Source organism: Mycteria americana, chromosome 1 (assembly GCF_035582795.1).
Source record: "Mycteria americana isolate JAX WOST 10 ecotype Jacksonville Zoo and Gardens chromosome 1, USCA_MyAme_1.0, whole genome shotgun sequence".
Classification (NCBI taxonomy): Eukaryota; Metazoa; Chordata; class Aves; order Ciconiiformes; family Ciconiidae; genus Mycteria; species Mycteria americana.
This window is the reverse complement of record NC_134365.1, coordinates 48813031-48833907: the sequence shown is the minus strand read 5'-3', so window position 1 is coordinate 48833907 and position 20877 is coordinate 48813031. Positions and strand designations below refer to the sequence as shown.

Genomic DNA, 20877 nt, shown 5'->3' with positions numbered 1-20877 from the left:
TGTATTGCCGATTTCTAATACTATTGAAATACACCCTTGTTTCTTCAAGACACAACAGTTTGCAAAATGCTCCAAGACAAAAGAACAAAGGCAATCTAGTTGCAAACTCTCTCCCTCTTTTCCGTTCTTGAGTAGTATTTAGAGATGACTTGGCCTTCCACTTTACATACTGCAGATAAACTAGAAGGGTTCCAGTCCAACGCTGCACGATGTCAAGACGTGCCTTCCCCTCTTATGAGGCCAATAGAATTCCATCAGGACTAGCTGCTCCAAGCTTGCCGCTTGGAGCTGAAAGTCAATAGCACCGTGGTAGTGCAAGACACAGACCAGCGGAAGGCAAGGTGGCACGAGCATCCTGCTGTTAAATACTTAGGACCAGTGCTGTCAACTAAAGACTCTTCCACTTACAAAGGGCAAAGAAAGAAGTGTTCCTTGTTTGCCTTCTCATTATAATGTATTATTATTATTATTATTTTATATTTCTTTCCCCTCTTTTTCCCAATTATTAAACTCTTCTTACCTCAGCACAGGAGTTTTCTTACTTTTGACCTTCCAGTTCTCCTCCCCATCCCACCGAGGGGAGAGAGGGTGAGCAAGCGGATGCGTGGTGCTTACTTGCCGACTAAAGCTAAACCACGACACAAAACATGACCATTATCAAGATGGTATTGGTACTGAGAGTTGAACAATTAACGTACTGACATTTTGTTTACTGACTTCTAAACGAAGCCCAGAAGTGTGGATGCAGACTTCCGACTGCCTTCAGAAGTCAAACACCAACGGGAGAAACTCACCCAGATGGATTCCAGTTCACTATGCAGCCCACAGGCAGCAGTAGGTGCTGCCACTACAATCGGGAAACACAAGTTGGAGGTCTAGAGCTAGACAGGTGAGTGCCACCCCAAGCTGTCCCAACACTGCCTCTTCCATCTCGGGAAGAAATAACTTTGATTGGGCTCCATTACTTTCACCTTGGTAAGTGTTCCACGTCTCACAGCCTCCAATGAATTCTTCTGTCAGAAGCCTGATATTCCTTTGACCACAAAAAAAAAAAAAAAAACCAAAACCAAAACACCACAAAACAGAGAGACTTTTCAAAACAGAGTCATTTCTTCCCCACAAGGCTCACAGGAGGGGACGGCAGCATGGTTTTACACAAGCTCCCCGTGCGGTCATCTCGGAGTGGCCTCATTCCTCGCCAGGACTGTTCCCTACACTCAGAAAAAGCCAACACGACATCAGGGTGAACACCCGCATGCACTGGGCAGAACAAGAGCGGCACAGAGCTCAAACGGCTCCCAAACCACCCTTCTTGCCCGCATTTAAGGGGGCAGCCCCAGGCAAACCTCTGCCCTGCATTTCGCTCAACATCTCCAGCCAAACCTCTCGCCACTCGGCTGTCCCCCTCCCCGCAGCCGGCCCGCGCCGGCCGGGTCTGACACGGGCGCTGCTGCTGCCTCTCCCCCGGCTCTGTTCCACCCCGCTCCGCCCCGCCGTGCGGCGCCGCTACCCGCGGCCCAGCGACTCCCCCCGGCCCCGGCGCCTCCCGCCCGGCCCCGGGCCGCCGCGGCCACCCGGCGCTCCCGCTTGGCCGACGGCTCCTCCTTCACCTCGGTCACGAACAGACACGGCACCTGCCGCTGCACCGCGCCCCGCCGCCTCACGGCGCCGCCCGCTCCCGCCGCCGGCCCAGCGCCGACCCGCAACTGCGCCTGCGCCGCCCCGCGCCCGCCCACCAGCGGCCCCGCGACGGACCTGTGCGCCGGGGACAGCGGGGCGGGGCGCGGCCGCCTCTCTCCAGCGGCCCTCGGCGAGGCGGGGGTTCCGCCGCTCTCCGCCGCCCTTCGCCGCCCAGCCCGGCCGCGGGCCTGGGGCAACTCCGCTGTCCACAGCGGCGGCTCCCGCCGTGGCAGGGCCGCCCCGCCCCGGCCGTGCTCGGCGCCGCGCCGAGGCGGCCGCGTGGGGGCCCGGTCGCGCGGCCGGTAGCCGTTGGCGGTGCCGTTCCCCTGGGCGGGCAGCCTTTCCTCGGGCTGTCTCTTCTGCTTGCCAGGGGGCCGCACGCCCGGGCCTGGGGCATGGGTGCCCTGTCCCCGGGGTGTGGGCACCTCGCCGGCTCTGGGCTCGCCTCCGTCGGCACAGCTGCCTCCTTGTGTTCGCCAGGCTCTCTGCCTCGCCATACAACCTTGGCATGCGTGGTGGGTTGAGCCTGGCTGGACGCCAGGTGCCCCCCAAGGCCGCTCTCTCACTCCCCTCCTCAGCTGCACAGGGGAGAGGCAATACAGCGAAAGGCTCGTGGGTCGAGAGAGGGACAGGGAGAGATCACTCACCCATTACCGTCACGGGCAAAACAGACTCGGCTCGGGGAACTGATTTAGTTTATTACCAATCAAATCTGAGTAGCGTAACGAGAAATAAAACCTAGATCTTAAAGGCGCAGGGGGACGGGGAATGGGGGTTGTGGTCAGTTCATCACACGTTGTCTCTGCAGCTCCTTCCTCCTCACGCTCTTCCCCTGCTCCAGCGTGGGGTCCCTCCCACGGGAGACAGTCCTCTACCAACTGCTCCAACGTGGGTCCTTCCCAGGGGCAGCAGTCCTTCAGGAACAGACTGCTCCAGTGTAGGTCCTTTCCATGGGGTACACTCCTTCAGGAACAGACTGCTCCAGCATGGGGAGTCACAAGTCCTGCCAGCAAAGCTGCTCCAGCGTGGGCTCCTCTCTCCATGGGTCCACAGGTCCCACCAGGAGCCTGCTCCGTCTTGGAGCTGGCTGGCATTGGCTCTGTCCAACATGGGGGAAGCTTCCAGCAGCTTCTGACAGAAGCCACCCCTGTAGCCCCCCTGCTATCCAAACCTTGCCACGCAAACCCAATACAGAATTCATTCTTCTGACCGTACCTTCTTCTATGCCTCCTTTAGGCACGGCTATATCGCTACAAAGAGTCCCTGTTAGGAGAGCTCTTGGCGGTGTTAACAGTTTCTTCCTCTGGCTGCTCCTGCCCACTGACAGTTCGTTATTCCTGGCCCTCCTCTGCTTTCCTCAATTTTTCCTGAAGTGACTTTGTACTTCTCCCCCGGCTTGGGTGTAAGCACCGCTGAGCCAGCCTTGTAGCATTTGTGCCCATGGAGTCACTGGCACCTGCTTTTCATTTACACAGCTGCCGCCCTTCCCACTGGCAGACCAATGGCGTACAGTACAGGTGTGCTCTGGTGATTAGTCCCTCCAGTCCAGTGGTGGTGGTTTGTTTTTGGTTTGGTTTGGTTTGTTTTTTTTTTTTTTTGCCAGGGAACCACCAGCCACATGCACTTCTGGTGGTGCTATGATCCACTAGTCCTTGTTGTTGAATTCTGCCTTGTGTCTACCTCCCTTCTCTTTGGCTCCATCTGGAGCCTTATTACTCTTCAAGCGATGGCATCCTTCTCCTTTGAGGTCGCGGCTCCTTTCCCTTTCTGCGCTTCCCGTTATGTTTTCCTCCTCAGTTCCTGGGCTCTGATGTAACCGTGCTCTGAAGTGTCCATCTCCAAGTCACTGATGTCACTCAGTGTTGTACATTTGACCCCATGTCCTGCGGATCACAGCATGGCTTACCATTTTCCAGGACTGAAACTTCATGTGCCCCCCTAGACATTTTTTGTTCAGAGGCAGCCTGGGACCTGCCTGAGAACAGAGGTGTTAATTAGGGACACCAGCGTAGGCTGTTCGTTCTGCTTGAGCTGTGGCAGTGGACATCATGGAAGCAAGAAAAAGCAATGAACCCCAACAATGTAAGCAGTTAACAGCTAACAGTGTACTAACGGGAAGCAGCAAGTTCGCCCACCCAAAGAAAGAGGCGCAGTAAGAAAAACCTTGGGCACAAGGCTTTTGGTCAAAAAGAGTCAAGGCTAAGGTTTGTCTTTGTGGTATCAAAGATTGCTTTCTAAGACCACAGCTCCTACGGCAAGAAGCTGGGTATTATTTAAGCCCTGCCAAATGGGTTTGTTCCATTTGACGTTCAAGAAACACTGCAATGGGAGACTCTTTGAAACGGTCCGATTTTCCGTACTTTTCTCTGAAGCAATGGAGAGAAAGGAAGATGTTCAAGCTGGACAGGTCACATAGCACCATCATGCTGATGTCACGAGCTGGAGGAGCCATTGGCAACTGTGGAATGTGGCAACTGTAACATTCTATACCGGCTGGCAACTGCCTTCGTCGGTTTAAGCAGGCTGGAGAAGGTACCACTGCCTTCGTTCAAGTGGATTTTGCCGCCTGTTGGAGTTTTCTTTCGGAAAAGCAGCAGAACTAATGAGGTGAAGGTCCCGTTTTTGAAAGAACACTACTGGTTTTAGGATAAGATTAGGGTTTGCCTGACTGTTGACAGCTTTACCGTTTTCATGTATGTTCTGCCGGTATTAAGAGAGTGGAGGAGAAGCACAAGAGGTGACAATGGCCGCAGCTGGGAGTGACCGCTATTTCCATTGTTCTTCGCCCTACGCACAGGTAAATGCTGTAGATTTGAGCGTGGTTGGTATCCTTGATTTTCTTGAGATATCTGTGTTGAAAGGGAGGTTTATTATGTAAAGTTAGCAGCTGATCTGTCGCTCTGTCTGGGTCATGGCCGCATCTGGAGAGCAACTATCTGATTTTCAGAAGTGGTGAGAAGAGCTAACGGTCATCTAAAGGATGGAGAATTTCAGGTACTCAAGGAACACCCAAGTTGAAAACTGTGCATAAAGACCACTCATCACTTCCTTATTGAATCAACATTATATTGATTCTGAATAAATCGGCCATGTTTATAATTTCAGTTTACAGGGGGTTCCTGAGTTTCTGCACAATCAGTTATTTAAAACCAAGTGCTTCAGAATGGTTTTGTCCTTGAAAGAAATCTTTATATTCCGCCTGGTGAAAATCCAGGGGTGTGTGTAGGGCTCGTCGTTGCTGCATCCGTTCCAGCATCGGGGATTTAGGCGTTAATGCCTGGGAGATGGGCTTTGCTCCAGACCCCAGCGTGTCTCAGTGGATGGCCCAGTTGTACTGACGACAGTCCAAAAGTGGCATGTTTTGGAGATGCTGCTCCTAGACCCAGCTGTCAATGTCTGGAACTGGGCGAAAGTTACCTTCCAATATTCCAATAGTTTCAAGCCTGACTTTGTTTGCCTTTAAACAATTACACAGAAACTTGTTAAGAAATAACCGGCAGCCTAGCATTTACAGCTCTCAGCTGGCATGTAGTTCATATCCTGGACATAAACCTGAGTTTCTGTGTTCAGGATAATGGTCATGAGCACTTGCCTCTTTGGAAGTAGGAGTTTGTCATGTGCTTCAGGAAGATACCTCCGGTTATAAGGATAAGGGAATTGCATAATCCGAGAGGATGCTAAAATCCCTAAACTTTAATAAGGCAGAGGTACAGAAAAAGGATTTCAGGTGTGACTAACAAAGTGACTCTCGTTCTGAAAGTGCTCTCTCTGCAATATCGTGCAGACTTTTTAGCTGGCGACGTATCGATCAATAGAGGGAGAGCAGCGCTGTGATAATATGTATGAGTGAAGCAGCAATAACTAAACAAATAATTCAACAAATCCAGGTAGCTATTCTTTTTTTCCCATTAGGCTTTTGTTTGTTATCTATAAAAGCATCTGGGAGATGGTGTGAGCAGTGTAATGACAGTAGTCTCAGAACATCAATTCCCAAATTTTTAGTTTTCCAGTTTTTGTTGGGAATCTTTCTGGGTTCTGTTTCTCACTCCTTCTTTTCCCATAGGCCCATGTCCTTTAATAGTAAGAGAGCACTAGTGCAAGATGTGCACTTGTGCAGCAGATTTCATTTGAGATTGACCCGATTATCCCATTGCGCAGGAAGGGAATCTGAGCCCCATTTCAATTAAGTGACTAACAGATGTTTTTTCTTCCCAGCATCTCATGAAGAGCCTGCAGTACAGTAAGTAGACTGCTTTACTCCTATTCTTATCCAGGAACAGTTTGGCACCATGAAAGCTCCATTCACCTGACTTGAGATCACTTTGGAGGTGTCTGGAGCTTCAGATAACTTTAAAGATAACTTTCACTGCCCTAAAATAGCAGAGCGTGGTCCCCCACAATCTTCGTCACATGTACTAGTCACAGCAGTACACCGTGTACTAATCTATTTACTCCATTTTTATGGTTATATTTACAGTATCTGAAAACTGTTTTCTCCTGCAGCAAAAGTACCGCAACATCTCCTGTTTCTGGGAAACACAACCCTCAGGCTGTTTGAGGATCACCTGTGCCTTCCATCATAGTAAAGCTCGCAACATAAATGGACTGTTTTTGCCACCTAGTAACAGTGAGTAAAAATATTTTCTCAACAATTTCTTCATTAGAGTAAGTAAATACACAAAAATGTCCTTCCAGTGCTTACGTGATATATATTAAGGTGAAGAAATGTAGTGTGGGAAATCAGTCAGGTATGATCTGCTGTCCCAGCAAGCTCAAGGCAAAGCAAGGAATTGTATTGGCGTTTGAATACGGTAGCCACGTGAATATTTTTAGCTGTCGTGTTACGGATCTTCCTAATTATCAGTGACATGAAAGATGCGGTCACAAATGGCAATTTAGGTTGCTAAGATCCGTGGAGTAAAAATGTTGCTTTACTTGGGTATTTGCTCAATTCAGTCTCTCTAGGAGTGAAAATGGTTAGCAGGCAGGCAATCATTTAAGAGAAATGATGAGTAGCGTGTGTGGTGGGGGGAGGAGGTTGGCAGGGCCAGTAGTAGCAATAGCTGTTGACAGAGCACAGCATGTTACATGGATGAGACACCCCTTGTGCAGATAACATGAGATTACAGGGCTGTGTGTGCAGATGTATTTCCAGTTCATTGTTCTGAATACATTTGTCAGGCTTGAACATTGGATGCAGGCCACTGAAGTCCAGTAACAGTGTGTAAGGCAGTACAATAGCTGCAAATCAGAGTACTTCTGGAAAAAGCCACCGTTACAATTTGGGTTTTTTTCCTCAGTCCTTTCTAAGGGGAGCTCTTGTCTACCAGGAGGCCTGGTAGACAGCTGGAACCCGGAACAGGGTAAGAGTCCAGGGCAGGGAACCAAGACAGATGTCAGATATGGGGGGGAAGCAGGAGTGAGAGCAAGTCAGCATGACTTGACATAGATGCGTGAGCAAGTGGACTAAAATCTAGGTGTTCCTGGGCCTTATCTACAGAGCTGTGGACAGGTGTCGTAAGAGAAGGCCAGAAAGACCTCTAGGCAGAGGCAAACACCTTGTGTTCCTGGAATTCCCCTAGGAAAAGGCAGCCTGTCATATCTGGGCGTGTTGAGCCTAACTAACCCCAGAGGACCAAGGCAAGAACTTGAGTGCTGTTTCTAGGAGTGTCCATACTGCTTTTAGTGCAGTTCCCACATCCACAGCACCGGCCCGGGACAGCTAGTGCTGTCGTAAACACCACGTCGGCACGCTGCTGGGTGTGGTGCGAGTCAGAGACGATGCCCAAGAGGCACTATGGACAAGGGCATCCTGTGTAAGAGCAGCGTCCAACGATCAGAAGGAGAAAATGGACCCAACCCTTTTTCTTTTGACTGCAGTATGGATCAGTTGAAAGGCCGTGTGCTCCACAACAACACTGCAAACATTAAAACTGCATTTATTCACGTCAATACGTAGAAATCTTGTTAAAGTAATTGAAGTTTCATTTGGCTTACACTCCCTGGAGCTCATAATACCCTGTTCTGGACATTGAAAAAGGCTCTATCAAGTTCAAGTGCTGTAGCTTACTTTCTCTTGCATGAGAGACAACAAATCGGATCCACAGGAGTGTTATTAAACTGGGTTTAGTATGATACACGTGCTGCTCAGAGGCAAGCAAGAGATGCACAAGAATAACAACAACTGGCATAAAAGAAAATGCCCACGCTTGATCTTCCTCCTTTAAAACTGGAAAACACATCCAGCGTCTCTATTTTTCATATCATGCACAGAATCCTGATTGTATCTCTAGTTGCAGCTTGGTCAGCTTGAACTATACCAATAGGCTCACCATTTTTCGTCACTTTTATTTTCAGCCCATTGCATTTCCTGGCTCTCAGAAAATGCTATCCCAGTAGTGAAATAGTTTTGCTGCAAAGATGATGGGTAGATATAAACTGCTAAGGAAAAGAATAGCTTTCCTGATCTTCTTCTTCTGATTAAGTGTCAATTATTTTCATGAACTTCATATTCTTTCTCAAAATCTACATTTTGTACTTCGTAAAGAGAGTTGTGATTCAGAAAATTTTGATAGGAAAAAATGCCCACAAGCTCGGAATGGGTAATCCTGTGCTTAGCACTGCTAAATCCTTCAAAATTAATGCCATGGGGAGTGATATAGGCCTGCCTATTCTTCAGCATGTTTAAACTATTTTCACCAGTGGAGTCCTAAACTCATTGACTCCCTTCAGCCCAGGTATTACTAAGCACACGTTTCCCTGTGTTGTAAGTATCTACCTGTTGTTTCATACTTTCTGTAGCTGGAAGATGCTCTTTTGCCAACCTCCGCAGAAGATTTTGCCTAAAAGGCACAATGTGTCTACTGAATGATTCCTTCAGTCTGATCATCATTTCAAAACTCTACCTGCTGGTCTGCACCTGTATTTGACCTTCTAGTTCCCTCCCAATAAAATAAATGTAATGTTCTCTTCTGCAGATGCCCCATTGCAACAGGGTGTCCAAGAAGGGATTCTGCAGCCAGCCCGTCGTCAAGAATCACTCAGAAAGCAAGAGAATATTCTACTACCAATTCACCCTCCACTGATTATAAACCTCAACGACGAAGAGGACGATGAAGAGGACGATGAAGAGGAAGAGAACTGTAAACAGTTTTTTCTTTCTTTTACGAGGAAGTAGAATGGGGTTTTTTGACCCTCACAATGTACGTCACAATTGAGTTATGATAATAACCCTCACATGTTTAGAGAAGAGTTGTTGTCAGGTTTTTAACATCGTTTCCAGCTACTCCCCAAACTCTTGGAACTGGTACTCACCAGATGTGAGCAAGGCAACATTTTGTAAGTCCTGTGAAATGCCTAGCTGTCTATTTCAATAGTGGTATAATTCACACACCTCTTTTTCACAAAATAGAGTTGAAAACGTGATCCACGCTTCAGGTGGCCATCAAATACTCTTCCAAATGTCTGAGAATTTGGGGATGAAATTACAAGTTTAGGAGGTAGTTCTTTTCTGGGCAACACACTTTTGAACAGGGGCTGGCCACACTCATCACTGAAGGTGAAGTCACAGGTTTGGTTACAAAAGACAGTTGTGTGACTTCGACTTAAATCATTTGTTTGACTGATTTCCTAAACTCTGTAGGCAGCCACCTTTTATGACAGAAAGTAATCCTTAATCGGGCAAGGAGAATCCATACAAAACTCTTCACTAGTTTAAATGAATGTGTATATATTTTATATATACACACATATATATATTAGCTTTTTAAATGTAGTTAAATCATTGACTGTAATTCACTTAGAGATGAGAGCCTCATAGGGAAGGACTGAATTGCACATTCCCAGAGAGTGAAAGTGAGAGAACAACCTACTCTCACGTGTGCACTCTGCAAATTACTGTGCTAGTTCTCAGGCAGCCCCAAGCCACTTTTCACCTTCCCCCTGCCCTTTCAGGTTGGCTGGCAGGGCTGCCTGTTAGTGCTTCCTAACTCAGTTTCTGTCTGAGTAAGCCACATGAATTTAAACAATCTAAAAAGCAGGGCTTTGCTGATCTTAGTAGCCTTAACAGAGACCGACCGGGAGCACTCACATCACCAGCTCTGCCAGCAGGCATTACGGAGAGTAACTGTGGGCAGAGGTTTTGTGACAAGCACTCCCTGGAGACATGTTTAATCACAAGACTTCCTCTTGAGTGTGAAAGACGGATTATTTTGAAAATGAGTCCTGAAGATCTTTTTGAGTCCTTTTAAATCAACACACGTTAGCTTCTTAAACATGTGTTGGAACTGCAATTCCATTGCTCTTGGAAATACCTCATATTAAGGAATCATTTTTCTGTCCAGAAGCAGAGGTTGCACTCAGAAAAAAAAAAGCACGTGACCGAAATGAAACCCACCATGGTATTGATTATTAAGAATTGTTGAAGGTTTTTGTATAGATACCTAGTAATCCTTTGAAAATTATTTCCTGCAGACGTTTCTGATTGGGTGCCTAAGACTGCTGCAGAAATTGAAGAGGAAAGAGCAATAAAGGAAATATGCTATAAATCTGGTAAATATGAAATGAGTCACTCTTTCCTAAACAGCAATGCTGCCAATATAGTAAACTTGGGGTTTTTTTCCCTCTTGGGGTATGTTTAGGAGAGTATTACGGGATTCAGTACCCTCACGAACACCAGTCGACAAAAACTGTGTCTTCACCTCGGAACAATGAGCTACTACCTTTGGAAGCTACCGAGCGAGACTTGCAGAAAGGCAAGTACTCGTCATCTTCTTGGACAATGCTTACTGCTTTTAAAATTACTGTTACAGGAAGAAACTATTACATAGTGTGCCCCTCCTCCCCGCTTGTTTAATTTAGTGACAATAAAAGAGAGCATATGAGAAAGAGCATAAAAATACTTCATTAATTTTTCCCCAGAGGTAGGTAGATATAGATATGCAGTGTCACACACGTGGTGACTACCCGCATCGACTGTAGATGGAAAAGGTAGAAATGGGCTATTAACCCTACGTGCACTTTCCTGAGATACACAACATGGGTCTTTCATATCATTTGTCTTCACCATCAAGATTTATGTACTCTAATTTTAACCATCCTCAGCTTAGGAATGTAGTTTAAATTTCTCACCTAGGCTCTCTGTTGTAAATGGAGAGAGACAGGCACTCTCAGGGGGCTATTTACTGCATCATAAGGTAGTGCCAAAGAAAGGTGAGACGAGTCCCTTTCCTGGAGGTGCTCCACGCTCTCTGCTGGCTGTCTTGGGTGTCTAGGTGACAAAATGTCGCGATACATCAAACTTTCGTATAACTAAATTTAGATGAAGTAAATATCCCCTCTAAGTCTCTTATAAAAATAAGAGCAAGGAAGTTCCTTTTTTTTTTTGAATGCTGGCCTTTATCCAACATAATTAAGGTCAAAGGAATACAAATTCATAAGTATTTACCTCCCTTATTATGTGTCTCCTTCATTCTTGACCAAGTGGCATGACCAAAAAAAATCTGTTGTAGATTTTATACTGAGCAAGTAATATATCATTCCATTTTAGGCGAGAGTTATGTTCTTACTGTAACAACCCACCAGAGGAATCAGGAGATAAGTCATGAAAAATTGCTGGGCAGAAGTATGACCTGCTACTTTTAATAAAAAAGAATAGTATTGTTTGTTTTGTGTAAATTTCAGGGATAAATTCTTGATGATACTGTTTTATGTAAAACAGATTTGAGTAGGATGATGTGCTAATAAAAAAATGGGAATGGAAAAATTGTCTCCATTGCCAAGACTACAGACATGTGAAGTCATGCTTTTTTGACCGACGCTTATGCCAGCCTCCATTGTTCAGCAGAATTGTTCAAAATTATTTCCATCTCAATTCTACATTTAAAACATTTTAGATTTATTTAATATATGAGCTTTTAATATATGTCTTTATTTAGAATTAGATAAATTCAGAGAAAAGGCTAGAGATGTTTCCCCAAAGCATTTCTTCAAGTGAGTTCTCTGAGGCTTTAGGTACTATGAGGACATGCATCTTGAAAATACCATAAATTCAGTCAGGTAGGAGTCATAAACATCAGTCAGGAAAAGTGAGAAGCTAAAGAACGAGCAGGTAATTTGTAGCTGGTTCTTTACTTTGGGGCCACACTCCCAAAGTAAAGGCCAACCTGCGTATGATGCTATTTTCTTAGAGAGCATGAGAGGCATACCTCAGTTACACGAGACCGGATCCAAAAAACTAACAACAGAGAAAGAAGAACATAAAAGGAGAGGGTAAAGGAAATTGCACTAAACTAATCGCTAGCTCACAGAGGTGGGAGGAAGAGAATGGCAGTGCCATTCCCTGTGCTTACACACAAGCAGCTACAACTTTCTTTCTGTTGCCTTTCCACGTGATGGTAATACAATTCCTGCAGAAATTAATAATGCAAAAAACGAAGGAGGGACTTCAGGAAGGAGAGCACTGAAAGAGGGTATTCCCAGAGCAGAGCGTAGATCCTTTGCAAATGGAGGTAATATACTTTAGCATCAGCTTCTTATTGCTGAACGTCACGCAGTAAATAAAATACCTGAATACGCATGTATTAAACTTCACCATTTTATATTTGGGTTATTCTTTGTTCTTTAGGTTCTAGAGGCTCTTTCTCATGCTGCACCATTAATTATAACAATCAAAAGCACTGTTTATGATTCTGCTTGTCTTAGGATTGTACTACAAAAGACCCATCCTCTCTGCTGAGTAGAGTTAATGTTTTTCCTGCTTAATGTTGGAAAAGAAATGGTTCTGTGGAGTTAGAAGAAAGCAAGTGTAGAAGTGCGAACAAGTTAAAATGCTTTCAAAAACTGTTATGTTTGTGAGACTATCCCAAGTCAAGATGAATAGGCTTTGTATTTTTCAGTTCTCATACAGAGAAATAGTAAAGCTGCATCTTGTGTAATGGGAGCTGACCCCTCTGCACACCCACGGTTGATCTTAATGAAGACACAGTGTTTTGCCCCACTGAGTTCAGTACAGAATCATGTCATTGAGGTTGAAGTTCTCCTGTTCTCCTTGAATTTACTTACTACTTAGTGGTATTTAATCCCTTTTCTTCATCAATATTGATTAGTGGTAAAAATAGTAATAGGAATTGTTGTAGCATTCTTTTCCCCCCCTTAGTTTGTCAATGCAAACTAATGCAGTACCACGCACAGGATGCTTGCTCTAGCTCTGAGCAAACTGGGACGCACCTTCTAGCTCCAGAACTGTATTGCACAGTACAAATGTATTGTACGTGCTACTTCTCTTCCTATGACCTTTACGTACAAAATGCATCTTTCTTGTAGATGTTCTTTACTCTCAGTAATAAAGAGTTGCCAGTGAGAAAGAATTCTATAATTAAATCTCTGCTCATACCCATATGTATTTAAAGCTTCTTAAACGGACTGTTTCTCTAATTTTTTGTGAGCCTTAACGAATCAGCTATTTGGTTTCATTGTATTCTTTGCATTTTTTAATTCATTTCAGTTTAAAAGCTAATGTAATTATAAGAAGAGCAGACTCTGTGCATTGTTCACACTTCTCAGGGTGCTCTTGAGTATAGATAACTTTGTGAGACTCCTTTCCTATAGGAGGTGATGGTTCTGTGGCACAGAGGAACACATTTGTTGAAGGGAAAGGGCGCCAGGCACTACCTCAGCAAAAAGAACCAGCTGCATCCAAGTATTCCAATGGGAAAGGTATGTTATGGTCCAGTTCTGCTTCTTTTAGCCAGTTTGCATCCTCTGTTAAATTCAATGGGAGCAGGATCAGTCCCCGAGTTACCAAAATCTTTGATGCCCACGTGTTTGATCACATGACGTGATGTGCACTTTCCACTTCCATCAAGTAAACCAGATCTGAATGTAGGTGGTATCTCAAAGAGCATGGGCCTTAATAGAACCAGTAAAAAGAGTGTGGCCAGCAGGACTAGGAATGTGATCGTTCCCCTGTACTCAGCACTGGTGAGGCTGCACCTCGAACACTGTGTTCGGTTTTGGGCCCCTCACTACAAGAAAGACATTGAGGTGCTGGAGCATGTCCAGAGAAGGGCAACAAAGTTGGTGAAGGGTCTAGAGAACAGGTGCTATGAGGAGCGGCTGAGGGAACATGCCTTGTTTAGCCTGGAGAAAAGGAGGCTGAGGGGAGACCTTACCGCTGTTTACAACTACCTGAAAGGAGGCTGTAGCCAGGTGGGGGTCGGGTCTCTTCTCCCAGGTAACAAGCCCTAGGATGAGACGAAATGGCCTCAAGTTGCACCTGGGGAGCTTTAGATTGGATATTAGGAAAAATTTCTTCACCGAAAGGGTTGTCAAGCACTAGAACTGGCTGCCCAGCGAAGTGGTTGCGTCACCTTTCCTGGAGGTATTTAAAGACGTGTAGATGTGGCACTTAGGGACATGGCTTAGTGGTGGACTTGGCAGTGCTTGGTTAATGGTTGACCTTGATGATCTTAAGGGTCTTGTCACCCTAAATGATTCTATGATTCTATGGTCAAGGAAATAGCGTAACACTTGATAAAGTGTACTTAAGAACTAGTCACATTCAGCAAATTAAAATACCTACACCTAAGTACCTCGATGGATAGGCTTTACCTTCCTCACAAGAGAATTCTAGAATATGTTTGGAAGTGTAGAAAATGTATCAATTTGATTATTGTAGGGAAATGGTTACCTGATTATTACTTTGCGGTTTTGGAGTAAAAAGAAAAAAAGGACAGATTCTGGCTTTAAAGTACCCCATAAGCTGAAGCAGAAGTACAGAATTTCTGCTGCGTTCTGGTCTGAACTGAGAGGAACCAAAAGTGCTTATTTATGTTAGCAGGAGAAAAGGAAGAACAGGCAAAGCCACGTCTTCCTGCAGAGTAGCAGGGGCCAGGTGAAGAGCGCTGTGGCTACTCTATACTGCAGCTTGCTTTGTCAAGTTCTGTTTGTAGTTGGAAGTGGGCTTAGCTAGGCAACCAACGCTCTTACAATTTTAGCCGCATTGTTTGTAGTCTTTTGTTATGTTCATGACCTGCCCGTGTCCAGGATGCACCTAGATGCTACAGACAGAAGAAGTAATTCATAGTTCAGCCAGAAGGTGTCCTTCGGAGCGCACTGGTCTCCACGGGCTCAACCATGGATGTTCCAGAGCTCCACACAGCACCTATGCAGTGTAGAGGAAGGATGTATCTGGGCAGGTAGTCAGCACTTAGAGGAGAGTAGGGGATGAGGGGGTTGTGTTCACAGCTGCTCTTGAGACAGTCTGAGATACAGATACATTCAGAGAAAAGGCTAGAGATTTTTCCCCAAAGCATGTCTTCTACTGAGTTCTCTGAGGCTTTAGGTACTATGATGACATGCACCTTGAAAATACCATAAATTCAGTCAGGTAAAAACATCATACAGGATCCAAAAAACTAACAACAGAGAAAGAAGAACATAAAAGGAGAGGGTAAAGGAAATTGCACTAAACTAATTGCTAGCTCATCCGGTGGGAGGAAGAGAATGGCAGTGCCATTCCCTGTGCTTACACACAAGCAGCTACAACTTTCTTTCTGTTGCCTTTCCAGGTGATGGTAATACAATTCCTACAACAATCAACAATACAAAAAGCAAAGGAGGGAGTTCGGGAAGGGGAGCACCGACAGAGAGTATTCCCAGACCAGATCGTAGATCCTTTGCAAATGGAGGTAATATACTGTAGCATCAGCTTCGCATTGCTGAACGTCAAGCGATAAATAAAATAACTGAATATATTTGGATTGGGCTATCCACAAAGAACATGTTTTTAACCTTGTCTTCCAGCCTCCAGTCTCCTGCACTATGTCAAATTTTGAGTAGTAGCACAACATTTTTGCTTGTTTTTTTCATTTTTAGGAATCCACACTTCAGACCCCAAAGTAAAACAAGGTTACCAACAAAGGGGTCAAAGTAAGGATGATGAAACGGCTTCCTCCATTCCTTGTGTGAGAGAAACTGGAAGAAAGACGTATTTCAGTTCTTCAGAACCTCGAAGATCAGCATACGTCATCTACCGTACTGTCACCGCCACTCAAGAACCAAAGCTCAATGGATCTGCAGGTGGGTTCCAGCTTAAAATGGAGGATTCTTAAAATGCCGCAAATATGCCTGTCTGTATTGTGCTGCTTTCGATTTTGTCCCTGCAGGTGAATATTAAGTTATTTAGGCCTAAATACAGGCAAGAGTAAGTTTGACCCAGCATAATTTTCATACGTAGATTGCAGCAGTATCCACAGACAGAAATGTAAAGCTTTCTGAAGCTCTACAATTAGTCAGACAGAATATTCATGAACAATAATTGAGCCACCTTCATAGCAGGAATCCATTTCTCTGCCAACAAAGAGGCGTGAATGCAATGACGTGCTGATGTGCACCAATATACCGATCCCCACTTTTTACAGCATCTTTTATGTGACTTATTCTTTTGAAATATTTAATAATTTATTGGTAAACAATTTAAATCATCGTAAGTGTAAAAAGTGATGTCATCTTGCCCGTTTCAGTCATCGCTCTTAAGCTGGGCCGAATCTCCATCTTGAGGTGCCTCCCTGTCTTAATTGCCAATAAAAGGAACCTCCTGCAGACAGAGCAGCCCCTACTTTCAGTTGAATAAAGTTAAGCAAAGTGAATCCCAACATCCCTGCTTCGTCTCGGGGACGAGTAGTTGTGGGGTTTTTCTGTTTTCTTTGAACGTTTGCTTTGATTCAATGTGGGCAGACGGGTATGGACATTACAGGGAGAACATTCTTAATGTGAAGAATACATCTTACCAAATTTCCAGGTTCAAAAAGGATAGAGCATTTCAGTAAAAGGTGATCAGCATTCTTGTCATAAGAACAACCATTACCATCTTCGCTACCTTTCTTTGCAGCAGTTCCTGAGCCACGTGGTGGGAAATGCTCCAGACAAAAGAATCAGCTTGACACAAACAGAAGATTTGGGACCCAAATGGAAAACTATGGTAAGCCTTACATGTTGGGTATAAACTGAAAATTGTAGGGGTCTTGTGCAATTACTAACTGGAATTAACGGAATTAAGCTGGACTTAACAGAAAACCAGAGTATTAATAATATTAACTTTTAACCAAATTTTACAGAAAATGGTTAGTCGTTAGGCAGCATACTCTGATGCAAAATGAACTGCCTAGCACAAAAACATCGTCTTCCCTTGCATCCAGTGCTTTCGCAAGCAGAGATGAAAAAGGAGACTGGATTAGGGATTCGTTTAATCTAAAAGCAAGTGATGCCTTTGGGAAGATTTGCAACACAGGAACAGTCACTTTGGTCAAGTCAAGGATGTCCGTAGCAGAATTACCTCATCTGGAAGATCCTGTGAGCCTGATGGAAACGCTGCAAGATTACAAATGATCTTTAAAGTCCTAGAGAGAAAGTCGGTGTTTAAGACTAGCTCGTATTTCAGAGGTGACGTGATCCAACCGATGCATTAATGGATACTTCAGCTAATGTAATATTTAATTCCCAGATCGGGCTACGAGCAACTTTCATTAAAGGCTTTCTCCTGGAGAAGCTGGCAGCTCATGGCTTAGGCGGGTGTACTCTTGGCTGGGTAAAAAACTGGCTGGGTGGCCGAGCCCAGAGAGCTGTGGTGAATGGATTTAAATCCAGTTGACGGCCAGTCTCAAGCGGTGTTCCCCAGGTCTCAATTTTGGGGCCAGTCTTGTTTAATACCTTTATCAATGATCTATATGAGGGGATTGAGTGCACCCTCAGTAAGTTTGCAGATGACACCAAGTTGGGCGGGAGTGTTGATCTGCTTGAGGGTAGGAAGGCTCTGCAGAGGGACCTGGACAGGCTGGATCCATGGGCTGAGGTCGATTGTATGAGGTTTCTGTAAAGGCCAAGTACCGGGTCCTGCACTTTGGTCACAACAACCCCATGAATGCTACAGTTTTGGGGAAGAGTGGCTGGAAAGCTGCCCATCAGAAAAGCAGCTGGGGGTGCTGGTTGACAGCCGGCTGAACATGAGCCAGCGGTTTGCCCAGGTGGCCAAGAAAGACAACAGCATCCTGGCTTGTATCAGGAATAGTGTGGCCAGCAAGAGTATGGAAGTGATCGTGCCCCTGTACTCGGCACTGGTGAGGCCGCACCTCGAATACTGTGTTCAGTTTTGGGCCCCTCACTACAAGAAGGACACTGAGGTGCTGGAGCGTGTCCAGCACCTCAACAAAGCTGGTGAAGGGCCTGGAGAGCAAGTCTTGTGGGGAGCGTCTGAGGGAACTGGGATTATTTAGTCTGGAGAAACCGAGGCTGAGGGGAGACCTTATCGCTCTCTACAACTACCTGAAAGGAGGCTGTAGTGAGGTGGGTGTCAGTCTCGTCTCCCAAGTAATTAGCAACAGGACAAAAGGAGATGGCCTCAAGTTGCATCAGGAGAGGTTTAGATGGGGTATTAGGAAAAATTTTTTCACTGAAAGGGTGCTCAAGCATTGGAACAGGCTGCCCAGGGAAGTGGTGGAGTCACCATTGCTAGAGGAGATCAAAAAACCTGCAGACGTGGCACTTCGGGACATGGTTTAGTAGGCATGGAGGTGTTGGGTTGACAGTTGGACTAGATGATCTTAGAGGTCTTTTCCAACCCCAACGATTTCTATGATTCTGTGCAATTGTAGCTGAAATTAAGAAATAATGTGTATGTTTTTTCTATAGACAAATACACCTCAGGATCTTACAACGCACCAACTTGGAGGAACAGATATCCACGTGCAAAAACCTTCTCCAAGGTTAAAACAACCAGTCAGGTAACTGCTGGATAGAAATTGTGACAGTTCAGTCTTTTGAGCAAAAGTGACATGTCTCTCCCCACCTAGAAAATGTACAATTGCTCTTAAAACTTCCCCAACCAAACCCCACAAGATTCTAAGCAATGCTGAGTAGTCCGAAAGAGCGGAGCATAGTTTCATTTGTTTGCAGACATGTAATTTTGCCTGTAGAACTAACCCGTGATTTCTAATTTTCCACAATCTTCCTGGTACGAAAGCAAAATAGGTACCTGCCTTTAAAGCGAGGAGCTACAAGAAGTGGGTTTTGGCTTGTAGCACTGGACAAAGCGCAGTAGAGGCTGTATGAGTGTGATCCATTTGTCTCTCTCTTTGATTGCTTGTGAAGCATCTGCAATAGCGGAACGATGATCAGCCGAGGTTCAACTTCATAAGAGGACGCAGGCTCCAAAACATTCACCAGACGCCCTAAGGACCATTCATACATTTTACAGCTGCCTTGAAAGCAGAGATTAGAACCTCTGTCTCGTGTCCCTCGCATGAATGGCCAAATCCTTGGTCTGCACTCTCTGCTTCATTGTGGCATTTCCTGCTTCTCTCCCATCTCTGCGTCCCCCATGGACGTAGCAGGGCAGTTCCATACTCAGCACGAGGCTGTTTTGATTCCAGTCTGAGATGTAACTCTGTGGAGGCACCACACAGATGCAAAGCACCAAAAACCACCTTCTGTAACCCCTCACCAGGCTTGCTACCATGTTTGGTTTCTTTGTGCAAGTACCAGCTGGTTCTCAAACATCTGCTTGGGAAGGTTGTAGAGGAAAAAGACTTGAAGGGAACGTTTTGGAACACCGGTGAATTAGATTAGGATGACAGTTTTTATTTCTCTTGCTTCTAGAAGTGAGGAAAGTTTACTTCCTAAAATGTTTCTGAAAGAGTATATAGTTTGACTCTAGCAAATGATGCCCAAAATGTTCTGTACATCTATTTTGACAGCAGAGCCAAGAAGACATGGAAGTGAATTTAAAAGGAGAAGGATATGTAGACAGGAGAAAGAGATGAAGCGAGTGCGTCAATTCTAACTTGAAGTAAGGAAATTATCAGCTGGAGATCCAAAGATGACAACATTGCAAATTCCAAGAAGAAGAAGCAGGAAGTACACTGTAACATTTAGAAACTGACAAAAATGGAAATGTGTGTTTAAGAAGAGTGTTTGTATATTCATAAATGTACCTAAGAAAAATAAAGATGCATTCTGTTTGACCTACACTATTTGCCTTGCTTGTAACAGGACTGTGATGAGTTAAAAGAAATTCCCCTGAGCTTTGACTGCCTTGAATTGACAAGCACCAAAGTATGCCTTGTTTGAACTCATCGTTCAACTTTCAAGTTATTTGCAGAAAACTCTGCACCTCAAATCAACAAAACATCTTCCTCTCTCCGATTCCTACCCCCGACTCCATCACCGGCAGCGCCCTGTGCATGGAGGAGAGAGTGACCCACAACACAGCTAGCCTGAGCAGGCACAGGCTGTGCCGTGCCTTGCCGTGCGGTGGCTGAGGGAACAGGGCTTGTTTAGCCTGCAGGAAAGGAGGCTGAGAGGAGCCCTTACCGCTGTCTACAACTACCTGCAAGGAGGTGGTAGCCAGGTGGGGGTTGGTCTCTTCTCCCAGGTAACAAGCCCTAGTGTAGTCAATCAGGAGCTGGTGGAAGGCTGGGACTTGCGTAAAGTTGGTAAGAGGGATTCATGCTGGAATGTGGAACGTCTAATCAAGCCTGACTGTCCTTGGGAGTAAAGCACATCCTGGCGAAATATGTAAGCTAATTAAGATGTTTTTGGACAATCTGAAACTGCTAGCAGAAGTGTGATAAGAAGCAGCCTTTCATGAACTATCCTCATTATAATACTAAAAATCACACCCCTTGAGCCTGAGACCCCGGCCCAAGCACACACCCCTCACCTATGAGCAGGCGCAGAATATTCAAGTAGCACTCCAGCTTTAAGTTGAAATAAGAGAAATGTAAACCAATAGAAAACTGCTTTGTGGAATTACTTATGCATATGTATAACTAGGACATATAAATATTGCACTTGCACGACCAAAGTTTGTGCTAGCTTTGTGGAATGACCACCTAGCACCCACCTCTGCGCAGACATGAAAGAAAATACCTCTGCCCTGTGTGTATAATGGTGTCTCGCACACCAGGTAAACCACCTCACACTTGTGGGATAACAGTTTTGGTGACCCAGATGGGACTGCGCTGTCAGCCTTGCCCGGTTTGTCTTGCCGCATCTGACGGAGAGAAGAAGGGACCTGCGTGGACTCCAGCGCGCACCGACCTGTTGATGGGGGACTCCTTCAGCTCCTCTCCTGCAGTCGGGTGGTAAGCGACACAACGGTGCAACGCTACTGAAAAGAGGTATATTTGGGGGGGATATGAG

The 20877-nt window shown here is 45.4% G+C and overlaps 1 protein-coding gene across 1 annotated transcript; it reads left to right on the top strand.

The window, feature by feature from the left end:
• The first annotated feature begins 6020 nt into the window (after nucleotides 1–6020).
• LOC142414324 (uncharacterized protein C12orf50 homolog) lies at nucleotides 6021–19803 on the top strand. Its single transcript, XM_075511832.1, has 8 exons — nucleotides 6021–6307; nucleotides 8658–8822; nucleotides 10153–10230; nucleotides 10320–10433; nucleotides 15249–15368; nucleotides 15556–15759; nucleotides 18367–18458; nucleotides 19726–19803. The coding sequence occupies exons 1-8, from the start codon at nucleotides 6142–6144 to the stop codon at nucleotides 19801–19803; spliced, it is 1017 nt and encodes a 338-aa protein (XP_075367947.1). The 5' UTR covers nucleotides 6021–6141.
• The last annotated feature ends 1074 nt before the right edge of the window (nucleotides 19804–20877 follow it).